Source organism: Schistocerca gregaria, chromosome 3 (genome assembly GCF_023897955.1).
Source record: "Schistocerca gregaria isolate iqSchGreg1 chromosome 3, iqSchGreg1.2, whole genome shotgun sequence".
Classification (NCBI taxonomy): Eukaryota; Metazoa; Arthropoda; class Insecta; order Orthoptera; family Acrididae; genus Schistocerca; species Schistocerca gregaria.
In genome coordinates, this window is record NC_064922.1 from 439,224,402 (window position 1) to 439,249,287 (window position 24,886).

At 38.5% G+C, this 24,886-nt stretch overlaps 1 protein-coding gene across 4 annotated transcripts in view; it reads right to left on the minus strand.

The window, feature by feature from the left end:
* Positions 1-8,402: 8,402 nt before the first annotated feature.
* Positions 8,403-24,886, minus strand: part of LOC126356326 (arf-GAP with coiled-coil, ANK repeat and PH domain-containing protein 2) — a 128,434-nt gene continuing 111,950 nt past the window's right edge. For all 4 annotated transcript variants that reach the window (XM_050007303.1, XM_050007301.1, XM_050007304.1 and 1 more), the window contains one exon: positions 8,403-11,502. In XM_050007303.1, coding sequence (XP_049863260.1) covers positions 11,319-11,502 — 184 coding nt within the window. In that variant the 3' untranslated portion in view covers positions 8,403-11,318. The remainder of the gene's footprint in view (positions 11,503-24,886) is intronic.

The window sequence follows — 24,886 nt, forward strand, 5'->3', positions numbered from 1 at the left end:
ACACAGCATGTTGTTATCAATGGAGAGACGTCTACAGACGTTAAAGTAACCTCTGGCGTGCCACAGGGGAGTCTTATGGGACCATTGCTATATATATGACCTAGTAGATAATGTCGGAAATTCCATGCGGCTTTTCGCGGATGATGCTGTAGTATACAGAGAAGTTGCAGCATTAGAAAATTGTAGCGAAATGCAGGAAGATCTGCAGCAGACAGGCACTTGGTGCAGGTAGTGGCAACTGACCCTTAACATAGACAAATGTAAGGTATTGCGAATACATAGAAAGAAGGATCCTTTATTGTATGATTATATGATAATGGCACAAACACTGGTAGCAGTTACTTCTGTAAAAGATCTGGGAGTATGCATGTGGAACGATTTGAAGTGGAATGATCGTATAAAATTAATTGTTGGTAAGGCGAGTACCAGGTTGAGATTCATTGGGAGAGTCCTTAGAAAATGTAGTCCATCAACAAAGGAGGTGGCTTACAAAACACTCGTTCGACTTATACTTGAGCATTGCTCATCAGTGTGGGATCTGTACCAGATCGGGTTGACGGAGGAGATAGAGAAGATCCAAAGAAGAGCGGCGCGTTTCGTCGCAGGGTTATTTGGTAACCGTGATAGCGTTACGGAGATGTTTAGCAAACTCAAGTGGCAGACTCTGCAAGAGAGGCGCTCTGCATCGCGGTGTAGCTTGCTCACTGGGTTTCGAGAGGTTGCGTTTCTGGATTACGTATCAAATATATTGCTTCCCCCTACTTATACCTCCCAAGATCACGAACGTAAAATTGGAGAGATTCGAGCGTGCATGGACGCTTTCAGACAGTCGTCCTTCCCGCGAACCATACGCGACTGGAACAGGAAAGGAAGGTAATGACAGTGGCAGGTAAAGTGCCCTCCGCCACACACCGTTGGGTGGCTTGCGGAGTATAAATGTAGATGTAGAACATCATTTATAGCAGTAACCATTTACTTTCTTATTTACTGTAAATATATATTTTCAGAAATAGTGATAATCATAAAACATGGAACTACATAAATAAAATGTAAACTGAAAAATGCCGTCTGTGTACAACTGAGTGTGGGCTACATGTCAATTGTATGCACTGAAACAAACTTTTGCATTCACACACATTTCTCTGGCACCATGTAAGGCACTGGAAGATTCCCCTGGTTCCAAAATTGCAATGGTGTCTTCATTTTATGGTATAGAATCACACAACTGAGCTGAGTAAGACAAGGACTGCGAGGGGTAAATGTGGTGGTGTTTTATTCTTTAATATTGCAAGTTCAACATCTCCAAATTATATTTTTAAATGAATTTGTGGTCGAGCTCGGAATGTCTTGAATGAGTGCACGTAACTCAAAAACAAGTTGCCATATGGTTGAGCTCACACTCCTCTCTCCTGTTACTGTCTCTGTTGTGACTGTAGATACATTTTTATTTATTTCTTTTTGTTTGGCTTTTTCACCCAATGAACTGACGTTGTTGTTGTTGTTGTGGTCTTCAGTCCTGAGACTGGTTTTATACAGCTCTCCACACTAATCTATCCCGTGCAAGCTGCTTCATCTCCAGTACCTACTCCAACCTACATCCTTCTGAATCTGCTTAGTGTATTCATCTCTTGGTCTCCCTCTACGATTTTTAACCTCCACGCTGCCCTCCAATACTAAATTGGTGAACCATCGATGCCTCTGAACATGTCCTACCAACAAATCCCTTCTTTTTGTAAAGTTGTGCCACAAACTCCTCTTCTCCTCAATTCTATTCAGTACCTCCTCATTAGTTATGTGATCTACCCATCTAATCTTCAATAACACCACATTTCAAAAGCTTCTATTCTCTAGTTGTCCAAACTATTTATCGTCCATGATTCACTTCCATACATGGCTACACTCCATACAAATGCTTTCAGAAACAACTTTCTAACACTTAAATCAGTACTCGATGTTAACAAATTTCTCTTCTTCAGAAATGCTTTCCTTACCATTGCCAGTTTACATTTTATATCCTCTCTAATTTGACCATCATCAGGTATTTTGCTCTCCAAACAGACAAAAACTTCTTTACTACTTTAAGTATCTAATTTCCTCATCTAATTCCCTCTGCATCACCAGACTTAATTCGACTACATTCCATTATCCTCATTTTGCTTTTGTTGATGTTCATCTTATATCCTCCTTTCAAGACATTGTCCATTCCGTTCAACTGCTCTTCCAAGTCCTCTGCTGTCTCCGACAGAATTACAATATCTCATCGGTGAACCTCAAAGTTTTTATTTCTTCTCCATGGATTTTAATACCTACTCAGATTTTTTCCTTTGTTTCTTTTACTGCTTGCTCAATATACAGATTGAATAACATCGGGGAGAGGCTACAACCCTGTCTCACTCCCTTCCCAACCACTGCTTCCCTTTCATGTCTCTCGATTCTTATAACTGCCATCTGGTTTATGTACAAATTGTAAATAGCCTTTTGCTCCCCATATTGTACCCCTGCCACCTTTCGAATTTGAAAGAGAGTATTCCAATCAACATTGTCAAAAGCTTTCTCTAAGTCTACAAATGCTAGAAATGTAGGTTTGCCTTTCCTTAATCCAGCTTCTAAGATAATTCGTAGGGTCAGTATTACCTCATGTGTTCCAATATTTCTGCAGAATCCAAACTGATCTTCCCTGATGTCAGCTTCTACCAGTTTTTCCATTTGTCTCTAAAGAATTAGCGTTAGTATATTGCAGTTGTGACTTATTAAACTGATAGTTTGGTAATTTTCACATCTGTCAACAACTGCTTTGTTTGGGATTGGAATTATTATATTCTTCTTGCAGTCTGAAGGTATTTCACCTGTCTCATACATCTTGCTCACCAGATGGTAAGAGTTTTGTCAGGACTGGTTCTCCCAAGGCTGTCAGTAGTTCTAATGGAATGTTGTCTACTCCGGGGGCCTTGTTTCGACTCAGGTCTTTCAGTGCTCTGTCAAACTCTTCACGCAGTATTGTATCTCAAATTTCATCTACATCCTCTTCCATTTCCATAATATTGTCCTGAAGTACATCACCCCTGTATAGACCGTCTGTGTACTCTTTCCACCTTTCTGCTTTCCCTTCTTTGCTTAGAACTGGGTTTCCATCTGAGCTCTTGATACCCCTAATGAGATAAGCCTCTACATCCTTACATTCGTCCTCTAGCCATCCCTGCTTAGCCATTTTGCACTTCCTTTTGATCTCATTTTTGAGACTTTTGTATTCCTCTTTGCCTACTTCATTTTTGTATTTTCTCCTTTCATCAATTAAATTCAGTATTTCCTCTGTTACCCAAGGATTTCTACTGGCCCTCGTCTTTTTATATAAGAACATACAGCCTACAGTTGCAGGTTAACTTTATCGTTTACCTAGGTTTCAACGTTAGTAAGAATGTCTTCTTCAGAACATGCAACACATTAATATTATAATGTGCTAGTACATTATATTAGATATGGTCATCCTACAGGATGCAACATGTAGTACTTACATAAAATATTATTTAAATGTTTGCCTAAAACAGGCCATGTCCTAAGTCAACTTTATAAAACTTGATGCTTAAATTTTAAAACCTGAATTTTTCAACAGGCACCCTATCTTGTAGGAGACATTACCTATATAAGGAACCAACAACCATTTCTTGGTCTGATCTTGGGTTTGAGTATTTGCGTTTACTAAAGTCGTCGTCCTTCTTCGCGTTTTCTTATAACTGCCTCACTATCTTTGGAACATAGCCATTATTCTGTGCAATACTCTTGAGAATTTGTAATTATTTTTTGAGGTTGACATCTGACAACGGAATAGAAATCGCCCGATGGATACCAGAATAGAAAAACGCCATTTTATGCACTTGGGGGTGGGTTGAATCTGTTGGGATGATGATGTCTGAATAAGTTGCCTTCCGGAATATGTTGAACTCTCTTTTAGGATCTTTAGTAGTGATTTAATGTTGACTACATGTTTGTCTGGCCTCTCAACGGATACTTCTCCATTGTGGTTGCACCTATGGTACAGCTACCTGTGTCACTGAGGCACGCAAGCCTCCCCACCAACAGCAAGGTCCATGGTTCATGGGACATTATGGATTCAATTATGCTTCCTCCTCTTTATCCTCACTGTCAGGAAATGGTCCCGCTGATTCTTCAACATTTGATGATGTATGACATGGTGACAGTGTGTCAGGAAGAAAATCCAAATGACCTGCTTCTGGCCTATTCTGATACTTCTTGGCTGAACCTGTGCCTCATTTATGAATTTTAGGTATCTGCTGTAGGAATCTCAGATTCTTCCATTTTGCTCAAACAGCCTCACTTGTCAGTCAAGCCATATGCAAATTATATTATTTCTTATGGCACATTTATTACTATCAAGTAGGACATTCTGTTCCAGATGTGACCACTGGAGATTCACACCAGACTATTACTTTTTAATCCTGCATGGAAAGAACAACTGTCTCCAACTTAGTCAAATGTGTGTGTCAAGAAATGTACAATGTTTTACAACTACTGTGGTATTGATGGAATGGCAGCAATTTCCTAACTGCACTGGCAGCATAGATGGGAAGCAAGTTAGAATGTTGGTGGTGGTTAGTGTTTAACGTCCCGTCGACAACGAGGTCATTAGAGATGGAGCGCAAGTTCAGGTTAGGGAAGGATTGGGAAGAAAATCTGCCGTGCCCTTTCAAAGGAACCATCCCGGCATTTGCCTGAAACTATTTAGGGGAATCACGGAAAACCTAAATCAGGATGGCCGGAGACGGGATTGAACCGTCGTCCTCCCGAATGCGAGTCCAGTGTGCTAACCACTGCGCCACCTCGCTCGGTCACAAGTTAGAATGAAGTGTCCTAAAAACAGTGGCTCAAGTTATCTTTGTTACAAGAACTTTTTTCAGTTGTCTTGCTTGCCGTTATTGATCACAATTGAAACTTCATTATTATGAACATGGACAACTATGGCAGACACTAACAGCCCAAGGTTTGAAAATTATGCATTTTCCTGCAAATTCATACAAGGAAAATTTATTCTGCCACCAAAACCATTTGCAAACACAAAAATGCCCATCCCTCATGTGCTGAGGAGTTTAAATTACGAACATACCTGAATAGCACTTTCCCCAAATCAGTGGCTTTGGAAGATCCTTCAAAACAGTTTTCAATAAACAAATTTGGAGAGGTTGTTACATGGTGGAAGATGCTTGCCCAAGAGAGATGAGTTTTTTTAAGGCCTATAGACTTACCAGGTGTACCAGTATGAAATGAGCATTTTTTTGGTGTGAAAATGAAACACTAATTTTAAATTGAAAGTAAGAACATTTTATTCAAAGTAGTGACCATTGCTTTCTATACATTTTGACCACCTTTCTCGCAATCTGTGGACACCATGCCAATAGAAATGTTCGTCTTTTGAAGCAAACCAATCAGACACCCAAGTTTCAACTTCTTCGTAGGAATCGAAGTGTTCCTCAGGCAATGCGTATCCCACCGATGAACACAAATGGTAGTCGGAAGGGGCCAAGTCAGGGGAATACGGTGGGTGGGGTAGCAGCTCCCAGCCAAGTATTTTGATTGCATTCTGAACCAGTTTTGCTTTGTGTGCAGGTGCATTGTCGTGTAAAAAAAATTACTTTGCCATGTCTTTTGGCCCATTCTGGTCTTTCTTCGATCAATGCATAGTTCAAATTGATCATTTGTTGTCTGTGGCGATTAGTATTCACAGTTTCACTGGGTTTTAGAAGCTCATGATACACCACACCTCTCTGATCACACCAAATACAGAGCATTGTCTTCTTGCCAAATCAATCTGGTTTTGCAGTCAATGTTGATGTATGTCCCAGATTAACTCATGATTTTTCCCATTTAGGATTCATTTTTCATCACCAGTAACAATTCGATGCGAAACTGATTTCCTTTCATATCTTTGAAGCGATATTTGACAAATGGCTTTTCGGTTTTCCATCTGTCTTTCATTCAATTCATGTGGCAACCATTTTCCAAACTTTTGGATTTTTCCCATAGCTTTCAAACAGTCAGAAATTATTTGTTGTGTAACATTTAGCATTGCTAACATTTGCTTCTGACTCAAAGTATCATCTTCATCCAATATTGCTTGCAATTCAATATCTTCGAACTTTTTTTGTGGTCTTCCACGTTCTTCATTTCTTACATCAAAATCATTATTTCTGAACCACTGAAACCATCTTTTGCACTTTGCTTCTGATAGAGCATGATCACTATATGCCTCGACAAGCATTCGATGCGACTCTGCACACTTTTTTTCAAAGGAAAACAAAAAATTAATGCGTTCCACAAATCATCACTTTCTGGTACAAAATTCGACATTGTTAACACGATGAAAACATATGATGATGATTGTTCCATGACTTGATGTATACTAAATATCTTTGACAGATGAAAAACCAACCCCCCTCCCCCCCCCCACCCACCCAAAAAAAACCCCACACATTTAAGGCTCATTCACAACAAATGTTTTCTATCGACACATTTGTATCTCAACGCTCATTTCATACCGGTACACCTGGTACAATCTATACGGTAGAAGCTGTTGTTGAAGTGGCGTATTTGTAGCTTAAATTGCACTGTAATCACACATTATTTTTTCGGCTGAACTGTATTGTACATTACAATATTAATTTGGACCTACATCGTGCAACTGCACACAAAAGAAACCCGTCTGATATGCACTTTTGTCAATTTTCTTCCTTGTTGCCACCTTTTTAATCACATTTTTGTGATTGCAGCATCCTACATTGTACAAAAATATACTTGCATGCACCAACTCCATCAGTCTCTCCATTTCTGCTGTGATCTTTAGCACACTTGTCCATCACGGACTTTGTAGAAAACCACAACCTGCCAGCTGCGTGCGAGAGCGGTCTAATGCTGGCACTCATTTCCAGTAGGACTGGGATATCTGATTCCACAGTGTGCAACACAGAGACCAAGGTGGATGCCCCCACAGGTTGCATGCTCTCTGTTTGAGTGGCTGATTAATTGAGAGGGTTTATGGCAGCAAATGGTGAGCTCATCAGTCCTGTGATTCTGAAATTAGTTACAGAAGAAAGAGTGTCCACTAAAAGTGGACACATCCAGTCAGGGGAGTCCAATTATAAAATAGTGGAGTTAAAAGATACAGTAAAAAGCATAAATGTGAGAACAAATCTACGTGCTCTCTGTTTGACAGAGCTGTAATGCACTCTTACATGGAAGACGTTGTACAGGTGGACAAGTAGTAAAGTAAGCGTTTAATGGCAGGTACAAATATTTGTCAACAGTTTGCCCATAAATTGTTGAATGCCTGAATGCTGATGTAATGAACATTAAAATTACACTTAAATTTTTTTTTGATGGCAACATTTTGCTGCCCCCAAAATTTTGGTACCTTTTGCAGCTGCATTTGTTGTACCTACCTAAATATGGACCTATGCACAATTCTTCCAAAAATTCTTGGCGACGATCAGTGTAAAAATTTATCTAAATAAAGCCACACTGCTGATACTACATTCGAATTAATAGTGCTGCAGTTATGCGTTTTCCAGTTCAAATCAACATCATCTACTATCAACAAAAACAACAGGTAACTTGAAGTACAAGGAAAGGAGAACTTCCCACAATGTAATTATTTGGAAGAGAAAAACAACACACACACACACACACACACACACACACACACACACACACACACACAGAGAGAGAGAGAGAGAGAGAGAGAGAGAGAGAGAGAGAGAGAGAGAGAGAGAGAGAGCGCACTCACAAAATGAAATGCCATCCACGAATAATCACTATTCTTTGTAAAACCACTTGTGATAGAGCAATTTTTAGTTAATAATTTCAGATCACTGTTCATAACAAGGAGGGACTATGCCCTTTTCGCGGTGCATTAACAGAAATATTTTCATGTGGAATTTGTGAAAGGCAAAATATTTCATTGGTAAATGAGAAATACAGATTAGTTTTTTTTACTCTTATGTTGCTCTTTTGTATAGAATTTTATCTCTGCAATCAAGTTTACAGCTTTTCCAGTGTTTTCTTTTATATAATTGCAATCCACAGATTTATGTATAATGCAAAAAAAGAAGCCTTTAAATGTAACAAATGAATAGACAATTAACAAATTACATGAAGTCTGAAGAGTGAATTCAACCAATACTCTGTTGACACACAAATGTATATACTGATCTAACCAAATAATAATTTTACATGTATCATGCAGCAAGTTATGTATTTGGCAAGTTTCATGGCAATATTTTAGTTGAGACTGGATCAGAATGAAATGACAAATCTGTAACATTTACAATTAAGAAATGTTTCTTTTATGTAGTCTGCAATGACTAAGACCTATACAGTAGCTCAATATTATGATTAAAAAAAAACTGCATGTGCAACCTCAGTAATAATGCACAGGCTGTGTGCTATGTACACCAAATGGTAAGTTAACATAATACACAAGGAAATAATAGGATTGTCATTTACAAAAATTTACATTCCAATCAAAATGCCCGGGTTACACTGGAAAATGTGACTTGTTGAAGCACAACAGTTACACAAAATACACATTTCTTTCATATTTCAGAGATTTTTTTATTAAGGCATGTCTGTATCTGATGAGCTGTTTTCTTCCATTAGAAAACATTGATGCCAGTGTGCTAAAAGTAAAAGTCGGATATACCAGATTAACAGCAACACACAAAGCAATAAAATATTGGAACTACAAAATCAGAGCTGACAAGCCATCCTTTATCCTGTCTCGTTAACTGAGTATTTTAATGTATACGACATGACCTCAGAGTGAAGATACAGATACATTGACGATAAATTTATTTATAAGTGTGCAGGTATTCCACTCGCAGAGTTTTCTTCAAACACAACAAATTACTGTTCTGAGGTAACACGTATTGCTATTTGTATGCTGAACCAAACATATCTTGAAGCGATTATTCAAATAGGCCACTATTAAGGTAGTCTGTTGCATTACAGTCACAAACATATAGCATCAGCCACACAATTATATAACACCAATTCAGTCTCAACACTTCGTTGTTACTAGGCAATCAATTATTCTAGCAGAAAAGACACTGCTGGAACTCATAAAAAATGCAATAGTATGCACAGCCATTTTCTTATTTCTTATTCATCTACATAGACACAGGAAGGCATTTTTTCTTTTACATTTCTATTCAATCACAATTTGATACGACGATCAATGACAAAATACAGAACAATACTACACACGAGTATTTTATAAAGCAGTTACACTACAAAGCACCTTTTGTACAGTTTGCATTAATGCTTAATGAATGATTCAATATAAGCAATTACTGCTATACAGAAAGCTTCCAAAGAGCACCTCAAAATAAAATATAGTAAGTAGTATCTACAAAAAATGAAGCATCCTGTATGGTTTACAGTATGTTCTTTACGAGCAGCAGTTTATGCCAATGCTGCAATAAGTGTCCACATGTAAGTTACCTAAAAATTACTCACACAACTAGGAAGAAACAAATGTAACAAGACAGAGAAAAATGTGACAACACAGAAAACAAAATGAATGTCTCTATAGCTGAAAAAATTCACAGAAATATAAAACTAATAACAACTGTTTGGTGAATCCGAGGGTGGCTACCAACCACTACACCAGTATAAAACAATGAAATGGTATATTTTCTTTGAAAGAGAATTAGTTCAATCTCACTTCCTCTTTGCCTATCAATATAACCAAACCAAAATTAATCATCAACATAATATAACTTCATACTATTTATGTAATTAATGCAGCATTTAGCTAGTAGTTGGATTTGACACTCAAATTTATATATTTTATACGTATGTTAACAACAGCATCCTTTATTATTTTAGAGCTGTTGTTAAAACTGTTATTTATGCTGACAATGTCTGGCAACAGTAAGAAGTGAGTACTTCGATATATTTTAATATTTTTCAAAGAATATATCAGTCAAACAGTTGATACTATAACTACTGTATAAAATATTTAACACATACAGTGTTATCAACAATTATGCATATACTGATGGAACAAGGAAATCTCAAAACTAGAGTAACTGTCTTTTAGAAACAAGAGCACTGACATCTATAAAAAATATATGATCAGTAAAGTTATACTACAAGGATGTTACAGATATTATTTTAAACCCTTTTGCTGATTGGTATGTGTCACAAGAAAATGTGGCTTATCCAACAATTCAAGTCTTAAGGCAAAACTGTTTCTTAGGTTCATGTAGAGTATAAATTAACCTCCATGTAAAATTCACAAGCACAGTCTATGCACAAACCAGTTAGTTTCAATTTTGATTGGCATTCTAGAACTGTGCAGCATTTAATTAAACACTAAATTAAATAAAATGTTTACTTATTAAAAACTTGTGTTTATCAATTTATGCAAATTACATGTGGCAATAAGATGAATAAAAAAAATAAGTGATGCAATGGTAACACATTTCTTGAATATTTTGTAATATTATTGAAAGAGTGCAGCTAACACAATCAAATATAGTAAATATGATGCAGTTAACAAAATTACACCTAATAAATATGACACATCAACAATTTTAAATTCATATAATAAAGAATATAATTTCCTTATAAAAGAAAAATAGTATAAGTATTTTGGCAATTTGAGTAAAGCTATTCAGACCACTTTCATTGAGCAATCACTTTATGAACAGTAGCCCTCAACTAGAAGCAGAAAAAATACTGAATACTGAGGGATACAGTTCAGTCCTGGAGGACTAATGATGAGAAACAGACTTTTACACACACACACACACACACACACACACACACACACACACACACACACACACACAAAATTACGTTGGTCACACATAGTGAAAGTCAGACACTCTGGAAGTCCCATCCAATGGAAGCAGAAGTAGGTAACACAGTACCGTAATTTGTACCAGTTTACCGCTATCCATACAGTTTGCATGAGAATATTCTGTTACTGAAATAATTACAGTTACAAGAATATGTACCAAAATTGACCATACACTGACACTTCAGTAACCTCCTTCAGCCATAATTTTCCGAGATTCTTTATATGTAATATCAAACAATTGTTAGGGAACAGTATCAATCCTACCCTGTGATTACAGTATCAGCTGTATCATCATGTGTCTGAGATCATTTACCAAATGAGTGGCAAAAGCATCATGATGCAGGAACACAGATCTGGAAAATATTTATTCAGTGCGTCCTTTTCTTCTGCGATGCAACAACAACAATCTTGATAACTTACGCACTGCGCCAGATGGCGCGCGTCGTCACTCAGGTCCGAGACTACTGGGGCCTTGCCCTGAGCCTGGGCTACCCTTTGTGCGAAACAGACGCTCAGGATGAGAACAAGCTAGTTGTGAAAAGTCTCTGACAACATCATTGAATGTGTCATCCCCTGTTGATCCCATTTCTGAGGTCCTCATCTGCTCATTTAACATGGAGAGTCGCAACCTTAAAAAAGAAACAGAAAGTGATAAATGGTTTTCAGCATGTCTACATTATCTTGATGTTACACAAATAATGAAAGATGATTGTCCACAACTCACTTTCAAAGAAAATTTCTGAATGGCGGACAGGCACAGAAAGAGTCCTGCTGCTGGCTAGGCAATCTAACACTCAATCCTCAGAGTGTGAGTGTGTGTGTGTGTGTGTGTGAGTGTGTGTGTGTGAGAGAGAGAGAGAGAGAGAGAGAGAGAGAGAGAGAGAGAGAGAGAGAGAGAGAGAGAGGGGGGGGGGGGTGACCAGCACAACTACAAATGGAGTGACATTCATGTTTAATCTTTTTTCACTAAATTTTGACATTCTGGAAACCTACCCATCAACAGTCTACCTGTACTGAACTTTAACAGTGAGACACCAACTGACCTCTTAATAATTATTTGTATTTTATTCTTCCAATTTCATCCCCACAAAGAATTGTTTTCCCTGTTAAACAAATCATGAAAGGACTTCCAGTCACATTGTCTTCTGTATTTAATATAGACAACTATCTGATGGAATGCTTTAAGGTGTTTTATTTAAAAGATTCAAAAATGATTTTCTTATGTTGTGGCATTTATTTCTATTTGCTTCTTAAATTTTATTGGCATTTTTATTGTTTTCGAATTCTCCTTCCATGCTGAATGAAACTGACACAAGATTCAGTCTGATCAATTAGTGTTGCCTCACTTAGTGAATTGGGAATACAAATGAATCTTAAATCAAGACACATAATCACCACCAACAAATTAATGAAAGCTACTTCTCATTAATTACATTTTGGAAACATTCTGAGATATAATAATAATAGCTAGATGACTACCAGCAGTTCCTGTAATTGAAAAGCAGCTTCTGACTGGAAGATCAACAAGACATTTTATCTGCAGATCATAGAACACTGAAGTTTCTTACCATGTGTATATAGTGGAGTGCACCCTATAGCTGAAAATGACAGACTATATGTAACACACAGAGGAGGGGGGGGGGGGGGGGGGTCAAAGTCTGAGAGAAGCAGAGGCAGTGTATCACTGCCTCAGTTGGATTAGGCAGACGTGTATCCCAGCAAGTGAATCATCCACTAATGTGTCAAATAATACAGTCAGATGGCAAATGGAAACAGAAGAATTACTGTCCATCAGACTAAGAAGGTTGTAGGAAAGTTCCAAATGACTGCAGAAGGTACTGGTACTGACTCATTTCTGCACACTACCATTAAAATGGAAACTTAGTGTAAGTTAAAACAACCTATAAGCAGAAATCACTGCACATTTAGTACCCTAACTACCTGGAGAATTTCTATAGAGAACACACATCTGTACCTCAAAAGAGGAAGAATGAGAGCTAAGTCAAATGCACTATAAGCTGCACGAGAGCACACACTGACAAGAAAGAATTGTGAAAAACTTGTAATAAAAACAACTCAAGATGAAAGTTGTCAACTCTGTGGAGCACACACTGAGAAAATGGAGCACATTATTTTAGTCTGTCCTATCTTGGAAAAAAATGAATACCTCAATAGACCCAATAAGGTGTGTGTATACCTTCAGCGGCAAATATGCAAAGCATAGAAGTACCAAATCTCTCTAACACATACCTGAAGTGTTCATGACAACTGCCTGTACCACTATCAAGTACAACCAAGAACTACTTGCTTACTGAATGGATGAGACGAAGAAGCCTGATACTGGTGTATAACAGCAAGAAAAGAAATTATGCCTCTTAACTGATGTGTCGGCCATGTGGAAATGGCACTTTAATGTCAAGGTGATTCAGAGGAAATTAAAATGTAAGGATCTGGGCACTGAAGGCAGTCAAATGTGGAATGTTAAAACTAATGTCATCCCAGTCATCAGTGGTGCCCTGGAATCAAAACGGCAAAACCTCTAGAATGCTTTGTCTATGTCCTGAAAATGTAGTGTACACAATGAAATACAAGATTTGTACTGTTTGAGACTGTCCACATCCTGCATAAAGCTTTAGTATAAAAGTACTTAAACCTTTTCCACACAAAGATGAAAGTAAACTGGCCACAAACTGCTGGAGTTGACGGTCATGTGTACGTTAAGTGCCCTTGCTTGTGTGTATGAATGGTGTGTGTTTCTCTTTTAGTTGATGAAAGCTGTGGTAAAAAGACACTGTGTCTTAATTGTGCCTGGCTGCAATTTAACTTGTCATCTTTACGCTAAGCAGCAATCTATCTTTTCGTACATTGTTGATATTTCTAAGTGGAGTTTCCATTGTTTGATTTAATCAGGAGAAGACTTGACTGTATTCAGCAATATAATCTCTGTTGTGCATAATAATAATAATAATAATAATACCAAGCAGTTACAACCCCTCAACAATGTACTGAAAAAGTTAGTTTAGAAATTTCCTTCATTCATGTGCTCAAAACTCTCACCCCCCCCCCCCCCCCCCCCCCCGCCTCACACACACACACACACACACACACACACACACACACACACACACACAAAAAGAGATAGAGAGGGGATGGGTGGAAGGGTTGTGTCACAACAGAACTCTCTCACTTCACATAAAAGGTCACTTGCAAAATATTCCATAAGAGAAATGGAAAATTATGACAGGTTCTGGGCGTAAATAGAATGGAAGATGGCTACAGACTAAAATCACAGTAAACAATAGAAAATTTACCCAACTTCATGGCAAACATTCACAAATAAAGATTATAAAAATTTGTGAGCACATCCACAGACTACCACCAGCAAGATATATCCACAAAATTTTTAAATATATAGAATGACTAGAAACTATACCCTAGAATCATTAAGTGGAACAAGATACGGAAAGAGCCCAGATAAATTCCTCAGTAGTTTTATACATAAACTCTTAACATCAAAGAAACTGACTGATTAGTAGTGCAATGAAAGTAGCAACAAAATGGACAAATGAAAGAAAGAATATTTCTGGTGAAAAGTAATAGTTGCATGAACAGTCAGAAAAATTGAATCTTAAGGCCTTGTATGGTCCTTTAGTACCTAATGAAACAACAACATTAAGTACAAGTACAAGTACAAGTACAAGTACAAGTACAAGTACAAGTACTACTACTACTACTACTACTACTACTACTACTACTACTACTAATAATAATAATAATAATAATAATAATAATAGCAGGAAAAGGATAGGCCTCCGGTATGTTCTGCCAGTCGTAAAAGGCGACGAAAAGAACAAACCACTAATAGGGCTAACCCCCCTTTTAGTGTGATTAGTTGGTTCAGGACACAACTAAAGAAGCCTCGGAACAAGCGCCGTCATGGTCGGGGACGGCGCTTGAACCCTTTGCCCGCCCACAATGGTAACGACACTGCTAGCCAACTGGAAAATGATTTAAATCCAAATAGAGGTGTTTTGCAGGATATGCTTCCTACAACCACCCTAGAAGGAAAACAAAGACAGAGGATGAGATGGTCAGATGAAGTTAATCGACACCTCATGTTCTGTTATTACCAAGCAACAAACCTAGGAACCAACACAACTGGATACAGATCACAAGTATACACAACATTTATTACCAGATACCCGGAATTAAAATTTTTAACAGAACAACGACTAGCTGATCAGATCCGTGTAATAATCAAAAATAACAGGATACCCCAGTCAGAATTAGAAACCATCAAACAACAAGTACAACAAATACTGGAACAAAATAATGTGCAATCAGAAGAAGAAGAAGAAAATACAGCAATGGACTCAAACATCCCACAGCAAACAAACAAAGAACAACACACACCAATTAAACAATCAGAGGAAAACAAAATCTTAAGACTGCCACCAGAACAAGTACAAATAGAACACGAAGTGACACACATGTTAGATATAGAAGAAAAATTTCAGCTGACATATATAGAATACAAAGACACAAATACAGACATTAGACCATTCTTGCATAGACTGCCAAATAACCCACAAGTCGAAACAACAATAAAAACTGTCAACACAATCATACACGACAAAATAACTGAAAACAACTATGGAAGAGTTACAACTACTGGTTTATATAGGAGCACTCACTACACTAAATATACACACTAGGCAGAGATCAGAACCAACCAACACACAGAAGAAACCCACACAACCAGCATGGCAACAACGCCTACAGATCAGAATAGAAAAACTAAGAAAAGACATTGGACAGCTAACACAATTTATAAGACATCAAATGTCAGAAAAAAATGAAAGGTTAGGTAAAATCTCTCAACAAGAAACGATAGAGCAATTAGATGAAAAGAAGCAGAAATTACAAGCATTGGCCAAACGACTTAGAAGATACAAAAAAAGTGAAAATAGAAGGAAACAAAACCAAACATTCAACACAAACCAAAAGAAATTTTACCAGACAATAGATAACACACACATTAAAATAGACAATCCACCAAACATAACAGACATGGAACACTTCTGCAGCAACATATGGTCAAACCCAGTACAACATAACAGGCATGCACGGTGGATAGAAGCAGAAACAGACACATACAAGATGATACCACAAATGCCTGAAGTGATAATTTTGCAACATGAAGTCACCAAAGCAATTAATTCTACTCACAATTGGAAAGCCCCTGGAAAAGATAAAATAGCAAATTTCTGGCTAAAGAAGTTTACCTCAACACACTCACATCTAACTAAATTATTTAACAGTTACATTGCAGACCCATACACATTCCCTAATACACTTACACATGGAATAAGGGAAGAAGAGGGAAAAATGAAAGGATGTGGGTTTTAAGGGAGAGGGTAAGGAGTCATTCCAATCCCGGGAGCGGAAAGACTTCCCTTAGGGGAAAAAATGGACAGGTGTGCACACACACACACACACACACACACACACACACACACACACACACACACACATATCCATCCGCACATACACAGACACAAGCAGACATATTGTCTGCTTGTGTCTGTGTGTGTGTGTGTGTGTGTGTGTGTGTGTGTGTGTGTGTGTGTGTGTGCGCGCGCGCTAGTGTACACCTGTCCTTTTTTTCCCCTAAGGGAAGTCTTTCCGCTCCCGGGATTGGAATGACTCCTTACCCTCTCCCTTAAAACCCACATCCTTTCATTTTTCCCTCTCCTTCCCTCTTTCCTGATGAAGCAACTGCCAGTTGCGAAAGCTCGTAATTCTGTGTGTGTGTGTGTGTGTGTGTGTGTGTGTGTGTGTGTGTGTGTGTGTTTGTGTGTTTTGTTCATGTGCCTGTCTGCCGGCCCTTTCCCGCTTGGTAAGTCTTGGAATCTTTGTTTTTAATATATTTTTCCCATGTGGAAGTTTCTTTCTATTTTATTTACACATGGAATAACTTATATGAAACCTAAAGATCAAGCAGACGCAGCAAACCCAGCTAAATACCGCCCCATAACATGCCTACCGACAATATACAAAATATTAACTTCAGTCATTACACAGAAATTAATGACACATACATCAAAGAACAAAATTATAAATGAAGAACAAAAAGGCTGTTGCAAAGGAGCACGAGGATGTAAAGAGCAACTGATAATAGATGCAGAGGTGACATTTCAAGCTAAAACTAATCAAAGGTCTCAACACTACGCATACATTGATTACCGAAAAGCTTTTGATAGTGTACCCCACTCATGGTTACTACAAATATTGGAAATATACAAAGTAGATCCTAAATTGATACAGCTCCTAAACATAGTAATGAAAAATTGGAAAACCACACTTAATAGCCAAACAAATTCAAATAATATCACATAACAGCCAATACAGATTAAGCGTGGAATATACCAAGGAGACTCATTAAGTCCTTTCTGGTTCTGCCTTGCTCTGAACCCACTATCCAACATGATAAATAATACAAATTATGGATACAATATTACTGGAACATACCCACACAAAATCACACATTTGCTATACATGGATGATCTAAAACTACTGGCAGCAACAAATCAACAACTCAACCAATTATTAAAGATAACAGAAGTATTCAGCAATGATATAAATATGGCTTTTGGAAGAGACAAATGTAAGAAAAATAGCATAGTCAAAGGAAAACACACTAAACAAGAAGATTACATATTGGATAATCACAGCGACTGCATAGAAGCGATGGAAAGAACAGATGCCTATAAATACTTAGGATACAGACAATAAATAGGAATACATAATACAAATACACTCCTGTAAATGGAAAAAAGAACACATTGACACCGGTGTGTCAGACCCACCATACTTGCTCCGGACACTGCGAGAGGGCTGTACAAGCAATGATCACACGCACGGCACAGCGGACACACCAGGAACCGCGGTGTTGGCCGTCAAATGGCGCTAGCTGCGCAGCATTTGTGCACCGCCGCCGTCAGTGTCAGCCAGTTTGCCGTGGCATACGGAGCTCCATCGCAGTCTTTAACACTGGTAGCATGCCGCGACAGCGTGGACGTGAACCGTATGTGCAGTTGACGGACTTTGAGCGAGGGCGTATAGTGGGCATGCGGGAGGCCGGGTGGACGTACTGCCGAATTGCTCAACACGTGGGGCGTGAGGTCTCCACAGTACATCGATGTTGTCGCCAGTGGTCGGCGGAAGGTGCACGTGCCCGTTGACCTGGGACCGGACCGCAGCGACGCACGGATGCACGCCAAGACCGTAGGATCCTTCGCAGTGCCGTAGGGGACCGCACCGCCACTTCCCAGCAAATTAGGGACACTGTTGCTCCTGGGGTATCGGTGAGGACCATTCGCAACCGTTTCCATGAAGCTGGGCTACGGTCCCGCACACCGTTAGGCCGTCTTCCGCTCACGCCCCAACATCGTGCAGCCCGCCTCCAGTGGTGTCACGACAGGCGTGAATGGAGGGACGAATGGCGACGTGTCGTCTTCAGCGATGAGAGTCGCTTCTGCCTTGGTACCAATGATGGTCGTATGCGTGTTTGGTGCCGTGCAAGTGAGCGCCACAATCAGGACTGCATACGACCGAGGCACACAGGGCCAACACCCGGCATCATGGTATGGGGAGCGATCTCCTACACTGGCCGTACACCTCTGGTGATCGTCGAGGGGACACTGAACAGTGCCTGGTACATCCAAACCGCCATCGAACCCATCGTTCTACCATTCCTAGACCAGCAAGGGAACTTGCTGTTCCAACAGGACAATGCACGTCCGCATGTATCCCGTGCCACCCAACGTGCTCTAGAAGGTGTAAGTCAACTACCCTGGCCAGCAAGATCTCCGGATCTGTCCCCCATTGAGCATGTTTGGGACTGGATGAAGCGTCGTCTCACGCGGTCTGCACGTCCAGCACGAACGCTGGTCCAACTGAGGCGCCAGGTGGAAATGGCATGGCAAGCCGTTCCACAGGACTACATCCAGCATCTCTACGATCGTCTCCATGGGAGAATAGCAGCCTGCATTGCTGCGAAAGGTGGATATACACTGTACTAGTGCCGACATTGTCTATGCTCTGTTGCCTGTGTCTATGTGCCTGTGGTTGTGTCAGTGTGATCATGTGATGTATCTGACCCCAGGAATGTGTCAATAAAGTTTCCCCTTCCTGGGACAATGAATTCACGGTGTTCTGATTTCAATTTCCAGGAGTGTATTAAAGAAGAACTAAAAGAAAAATATCGACAAAGACTTAACAAAAATACTGAAAACAGAATTGACAGCAAGAAACAAAACAAAAGCTATAAATACTTATGCTATACCAATATTAACCTACTCATTTGGAGTAGTGAAATGGAGTAACATAGACCTAGAAGCACTCAATACACTTACATGATCACAATGCCACAAATATAGAATACATCATATACATTCAGCAACAGAAAAATTCACCTGAAGCAGAAAGGAATGAGGAAGGGGATTTATCGACATCATAAACCTACATTATGGACAGGTAGACAATTTAAGAAAATTCTTTCTAGAGCGAGCAGAAACTAGCAAAATACACAAAGCAATCACTCATATAAATACATCGGCTACACCACTGCAATTTCATAACCACTTCTACAACCCTTTAGATCACATAACATCAACAGATACGAAGAAAGTAAATTGGAAAAAGAAAACACTACATGGCAAGCACCTGTATCATTTAACACAGCCACACATCGATCAAGACGTATCCAACACATGGCTAAGAAAAGGCAATATATACAGTGAGATGGAAGGATCCATGATTGCAATACAGGATCAAACAATAAACACCAGATATTACAGCAAGCACATTATTAAAGATCCCAACACCACAACAGATAAATGCAGACTTTGCAAACAACAAATAGAAACAGTAGATCACATCACAAGCGGATGTACAATACTAGCAAATACAGAATACCCCAGAAGACATGACAATGTAGCAAAAATAATACATCAACAGCTTGCCTTACAACATAAACTTATAAAACAACACGTTCCCACATACAAGTATGCACCACAAAATGTACTGGAGAATGATGAATACAAATTATACTGGAACAGAACCATTATAACAGATAAAACAACACCACATAACAAACCTGACATCATACTCACCAATAAAAAGAAGAAATTAACACAACTAATCGAAATATCCATACCCAATACAACAAATATACAAAAGAAAACAGGAGAAAAAATTGAAAAATACATCCAACTGGCTGAGGAAGTCAAGGATATGTGGCATCAGGATAAAATTGACATTATACCAATTATACTATCAACTACAGGAGTCATACCACACAATATCCACCAGTACATCAATGCAATACAGCTACATCCAAACTTATATATACAACTACAGAAATCCGTAATTATTGATACATGTTCAATTACCCGAAAGTTCCTAAATGCAATATAACATACCGTACAGTTAAAAGGAAGTCGCGCTTGATCAAGGTCCACGTCACTTTCTACTTCTCACCAGACATAATGTCTGAGATAAGAAAGAAATAATAATAATACTAATAATAATAATGAAAATAATCATAAATAATGTGGAATGAAGAAGAACAAAAACATGAAGACGCCAAGAACAAGGACTCAAAGACAACAAGAACTTAAAATTCTAGGTTGTGTGTCATCTAAAGCAGAAAGGATGTGGCCTTTGACTTCCAAAACTATGATCTGAAAACAACTGGCAATACTGATGAAGGACATTAATCTGTCCTTGCAGCTGTCCAAATAACTACACCTACAGTATAGCAGTAACAGCAGAACTGGGGTTAGGACAATCAGAGCCTTCCAGAAAATCGACTGAGAAATCAAAGCGAAAAGTTTGTCTTGAACTGAAAATCGAAAGTCTGAAATGTGATGCAACCAACTTTAAGAACACAAAAGAACATAAACTGAATAATTAGTAGATCAAATGGTACCTAATACAAAGTACTAGCTGAATATGAGGAAAATCTAAGAAGCTTTGGGAAACTGTAAACCACAGCTGCAACAGCCAGAAAAATCAAAAGATGACACCAAGATCATCCAGTACAAGTAAAATCAAAGCTTCCAATTCAACAAGCACTTATATAAGTAAGCTGAAAGAAGTGAAAGAGGCAACAACATAGTTCTGAAAATATATTTGGGAAAGTGACAAAAAGACTACAACAGAGGTAGTGGGTGGATAAAGGATTTTGAAAATAAACTTTCTATTAACAGTATGCAACAGCTGGAGATAACATCTAAAATAATTGAGAAAAGAGAGAATAAAGTCAAAAACAATCTGCAGACACTTATCAATGATCAACAGTTTGACTTCTGGCTGATATACCTTACCAGCCTGCATGTGAAAATGGCCTAAATGTTTACTGCGATGCTAGATACAGAAATGTCAGTAAATGGCTAACAATTGGAAAACTGTATTTAATGCAGAAAGACTCAGATAAAATTAGTAGTTTTTAATGTGTTTTCAGAAAATTGTCTTGCGCAGCTAATTCAGCAACCTACGAACAATGGAAAAATATTAGACATGGTAACTACAAACAGACCAGATCTTACTGACACAGTCAGCATTCAGGCAAGTATTAGTGATCACAATATGATAACGACAATGGTTGCTAAAGTTAATAATCCCATCATGAAGGCTAGGAGACTATTTATGCTGGGAAGACCAGAGAAGCAGTTTTTAGCTTCCAATTAGTCAATGAATGGACATAAATTAGTTCCGGTATGATGGATGTTGAGGAATTAGGGACAGAGTTTAAACTGATTATAAATTGCACTCTGGAGAAGTAAGTACCAAGTATGTGTGTTAAGGACAGAAAAGACCCATTGTGGTTTATTACCAAAATTCATAAAATGATGAGGAGCACAGATTATTTCTCAGGTCAAAAAAGGACATGGAAATGTCAGTAAAACAAGACTGATGCATGAAGCATACAACTACTTTCACCATTATATCTTAGTACAGAATCTTGCTGATAACTCAAGAAAATTCTGGTCCTACATAAAATCTTTAAGTGGCCAATGTTTCTACCGTATTTACTCGAATCTAAGCTGCACCTTTTTTCCCCGTTTGTGTAATCCAAAAAACCGCCTGCGGCTTAGAATCGAGTGCAAAGTAAGCGGAAGGTCTGAAAAATGTTGGTAGGTACTGCCACAACTAACTTCTGCCGTTGAATATACGTAGCGCTACACAGGCATGCTTTGCATGCACAAAGATAAATACTGGCGCCAAAACCTGTGCGGGGGGGGGGGGGGGGGAAGGGGGGGGGGAAAGGGGGTAGATGACGAGCTTTTTTTCTCCGCCTTGAGTTTCGACCACTGTATTTTCATACATTATCCAACAAAGTAAATACAAATTCCGTATTGTTCATCTTCGAATGTAACAGCATTCCAATGTACCACGAAAATCTGACTGGAAAGATAGTTTGGGATGTTTGTCAATATGGCCAACTCTACATTCTGAATTTTTTCCTACCTGTGAGACGAGATGGTTGCTAATTGAAACTTTTATGAACTGTGAATCACATGCAGTATTCTCTTCACCATAAGAATAATATGAATATAAACATTTTGCCACGTATTCTTTCGTGTTTGCTGCTATTTCATTTAAATCCTGTCTGCCTAATAAGCTACGAAACTAATGTGAGACAACAGCAAATGCGGAAGAATATACATATCATGTCATGTTTATATTCGTATTATTCTTATGCCTAGTAGTGATACAGTCAGACATGAAGCACCACAAATGATTAAATATTTAAATCTAAGACGACTCTTATTTCTGCGCAGAATGTAATGTACAAAAGAGGCGTCTGCAAAGATTTTCAAACGGAGAATAATTTTAGCTAAACTCTCATTCAGAACATCATCTATCATACGCAGTCTGTTAGTTGGTTCTTGTTGATCATTATCAAAGAAAGCAGCAGTGTAAGTAACAACAAATAGCAATGTCTTGCCATTGTTTCGCTAATGAGACAATTCCTCTCTTTTTTTTATTGTAAGCGGTGGTAGCGCGCCCAAAAGCAAGCCATGACGCAAGCGGCGATAGTTCGTAAACACACAGTATCAGAATGCGACAAACAATGCATGAACAGTACAATAATGCATTTTCAGCTTAGAGTGACGTAAACACCTATAACAAAGAAAACGGCACTTATCAGATCAAAGAAAAATAAGCAATCTATTCAAACCAGACTAAGCACGTGAAAGAGGAAGGGTACCTGTATAAATACGGACGGATCGCCTGATGCATAGCAATGGCTACCTGGTAAAGCTTAACTGCTAAGCTTACGACTCGAACCAAACTACTGTACTGTATCTTCATTCATTCGACCTAAATTGTGTCTCATATTACAATGGATCAAATTTGTTTCGATTTGGAGGTGCTGCCTAAAATTTTTCTCTCCCCTTCAATTTCGAGTCTCAAATTTCAGGTGCGGCTTAGATTCGGGATTTTTTTTTCCCTTCATTTCGAGTCTCATTTTTCAGATGCGGCTTAGATTCGAGTGCGGCTTAGATTCGAGTTAATATGGTATATAGTCACTCATTAACCAGTCTGTTGTGGCAACAGAAGACGACAAAAAAAGTTGAAGTTTTAAATTTTGCTTTTAAAAATCCTTCACACAAGAGGATTGTATAGAAATTCTATCATTTGACTGCCATACACTCCCAAATGGAATACACAGTAATTGCCATCTCTGGAGTTAAGAAGTAACTAAAAGACTTTAAAACAGATAAACTGCCAGGTCCAGATGAAATCTCAATTTCGTTTTACAAAGAATACACTACAACAATGGCTCCTCACTTCCTTGTATTTATTACAAATTTCTTGACCAGTGCGAAGTCCCAAGTGACTGGAAAATAGCACAAGTGGCTCCTGTGTATAAGGAGGCTAAAAGAATGGATCCTCAAAATAGTAGATCCATATCCTTAACAAGCGTATGCTGCAGGATTCTTCACCCCTGCAGTGACATCGGCAAGCTGTACTTGCTCAGAGAAACAGGCAGTTGATGATGCTTTCAGAATCAGTTCTGACTGAAGTCACCAATGGAAAGCTTCTCAAGGTATAGCAAAGCAAGGAACACTACCAGATTACTGCACACTAATGCCAGATTGAGAACCTGCACAATGAAGCATTGCATGGCAGTTTTTTGGAGACAATTGAAGGCAAAATAGATAAATAATAGATCTGATCTTGCCTGAGCAATGGAATCCTAATGAGGGAAACGGAAGGACTGATTTTTGGCGCAGAGGAACAGTTAAGAAATAAGTAGAAGACCCAAAGCATAGACTCTGCGAAGAAGCTGACATAACAATTTATCATATCCAGTTACATTGAAAAAAAAATTAAAAACAAAACTCAAACTGATTACAAGCAAAGGCATAAAGATGTGCCACAAATCATTCACTGGAACTTACGCCAAAAATTAGCATCAGTTGGCAACAAAGAAGTAGTAGAGGGGGGGGGGGGAATGGGACTTCTGACAGATGAATTGCTGAAACAAAATACACCAGACATCGTAGCTATGGAGCTATGGAGAAAAATAAAATATGGATCACTGACACTGCCATCACACTTGATTGCAGACTCGACCAGAACTTTAACAACCTGCCTGATATAAGGACTTCAAAATTGAACTACAGCTACTCTGACTTAAGCCAGTTAAAGTAATTCCAGTAGTTCTTGACACACTGGAAGCAGTGATAAGAGATCTTAGTGGACAATCATAAATCCTTGCATTGATAAAATATCTATCTGCCAATTACAAAATGCTGCCTTACTGGAGATCTGCATGAATTACTTGCTGATACATCACACAGTTCTAAACGCTTGTGAAGTGGATGACTAGCAATAAAATATGTAATCCTGTACAGGGAGCTCATTTGCTGTTTTTACTGCTGTAGTAACATTATAATAATAGCAGAATTCCAGCACTCAGAAAAAACACACACC